The 1,644-nt window shown below is 47.5% G+C and overlaps 1 protein-coding gene across 1 annotated transcript in view; it reads right to left on the reverse strand.

The window, feature by feature from the left end:
• LOC123022111 (sodium/hydrogen exchanger 2-like) overlaps positions 1-1,084 on the reverse strand; it is a 24,381-nt gene extending 23,297 nt beyond the window's left edge. The window contains exon 1 of the mRNA XM_044427534.1: positions 914-1,084. Within this exon, the coding sequence (XP_044283469.1) occupies positions 914-1,043 (130 nt within the window). The 5' untranslated portion in view covers positions 1,044-1,084. The remainder of the gene's footprint in view (positions 1-913) is intronic.
• Positions 1,085-1,644: the final 560 nt, after the last annotated feature.

Below are 1,644 nucleotides of genomic sequence, written 5' to 3' on the forward strand. Positions count from 1 at the left end.
TATTATTATTATTATTATTATTATTATTATTATTATTATGCACTGAACTTTACAAAGGTACTTTATATGAGGCCAATATTATTCAGTTTGTGTGCATGAGTTGGGGAACGCCAGTATTTTTTCTCTCCTCCAAGAAAACCCAAGCTTAGGCTGAGAATGTGGGAGAGACGCAAAGCCACCCAGTGAAAGCCATGGCTCAGAGGACCCTAGAACCTGAGTTTCCAGTCTGAGTCCCACTGCAACCACTCCAGAGCCTTAACTGAGGGCCGTCTGCCCTTCGCACCTCCATGCTTAGGTGACATTAGGATGCAAGAAGAATTCTGTTAGATCAGACCATCGAATGTAGGATAGGTAGCTATGCAGCAGCTCTCTAGATGTTGTTGGACTCCAGATCCCATGTAGCCCAGCTTGCTGAGACAGTGATTAGGAGTGAGGACAAGGGTTTGCATCCCCTGAGCTAAGCCAACCTCCTGCTTCTAGGCTAGACCAGCCGTAAGTCTCCAGAGAGTTCCTGGGCATAGCTTGAGAGCTCACCCCTGAAACCTTTTTCCTGAACATCATGAGTTATACAGCACCTGCGTATTGAGGTTTCATGATTTTAGGAGACTTAGGTTTCAAGTATTTTAGAGGAACCATTACTATATCATCATCATATTTTTTCAGCTCCAAATTGGCCATTTTTATCTATGCTTCATTTGTCTATTTGCTTCTGTAATAAATGGGCTATTTCCCTCCTGTTACATCGTGCTGGTCTAGGATTATATACAATAAAATGAATTGGAGCTATCGTTATCATTATTAGATTATGCATCTCACCAATGAAATATAGACACACTACATCGAGCAACCATTTCGAAACCCCATTTGCAGGCAAGAATCACTCCCCCAGCCTCCACGGTCCCAAGAGACGTACCTATTTTGGCCAAAGAAGCCAACATGATCCACAGGGTGATCTCAAAGGGCACCTGGACATGCTGGTAGTCCAGGGAGAAGAAGACCGGGTGGGCTTTGGACTCATTTGCCTGGCCTGCCTCCAAATGCATCTCCTCAGGAGGCTCCAAGATCACAGAACCCTGGAGGGCAGTCGCTCCTGGAAGACAGAAAAGAAGGGTGGCAGGGGGCCACAGCAGCCAGGGGCCTGGCACAGCCTCCCGTCCTTGGATCAGCCTCTCCATTCCCCTGTTGGAGGTGTCTCTGTTTGGGAACGTGCCGGCAGGCAGGCAGGCTGGCTGGCTGCTGCCCTGTTTTTTCCGTGGCTTCTGTTTGAGTGGACTTTTGGAGCCAGCTCTGGCTAAATGTACCCTGCAGCCTGATCTATATTACATGGATGAGTGTCAGAGGGAAAAGCCACTGTTCTGTGTGTGTGTGCTGGGGGGGGGGGGGAGGAGAACACAGCAATCCCTTCCCCCATGTGGCTTGAAAACGATGCATTCTTGACATCGCTGAAGCAACCCGTGTAAATCGTGTCAATCTGTCACTTCTCAAAGGAGCCATTTCTGCCAAGGATCTCTCCAGTTCTTCTGAATGGCAAAGACTTTGAGTGTTCTTTTATGGAAAAATCCTATCCCCATGCTGGCTGGAGACTGCTGGGAGCTCCAGGACTTTCTGTCTAAACATACAAGGCATGATAGTTTCAAAACCCAG

Source organism: Varanus komodoensis, unplaced genomic scaffold (genome assembly GCF_004798865.1).
Source record: "Varanus komodoensis strain SLA01 unplaced genomic scaffold, ASM479886v1 scaffold18_3, whole genome shotgun sequence".
Taxonomy (NCBI): domain Eukaryota; kingdom Metazoa; phylum Chordata; class Lepidosauria; order Squamata; family Varanidae; genus Varanus; species Varanus komodoensis.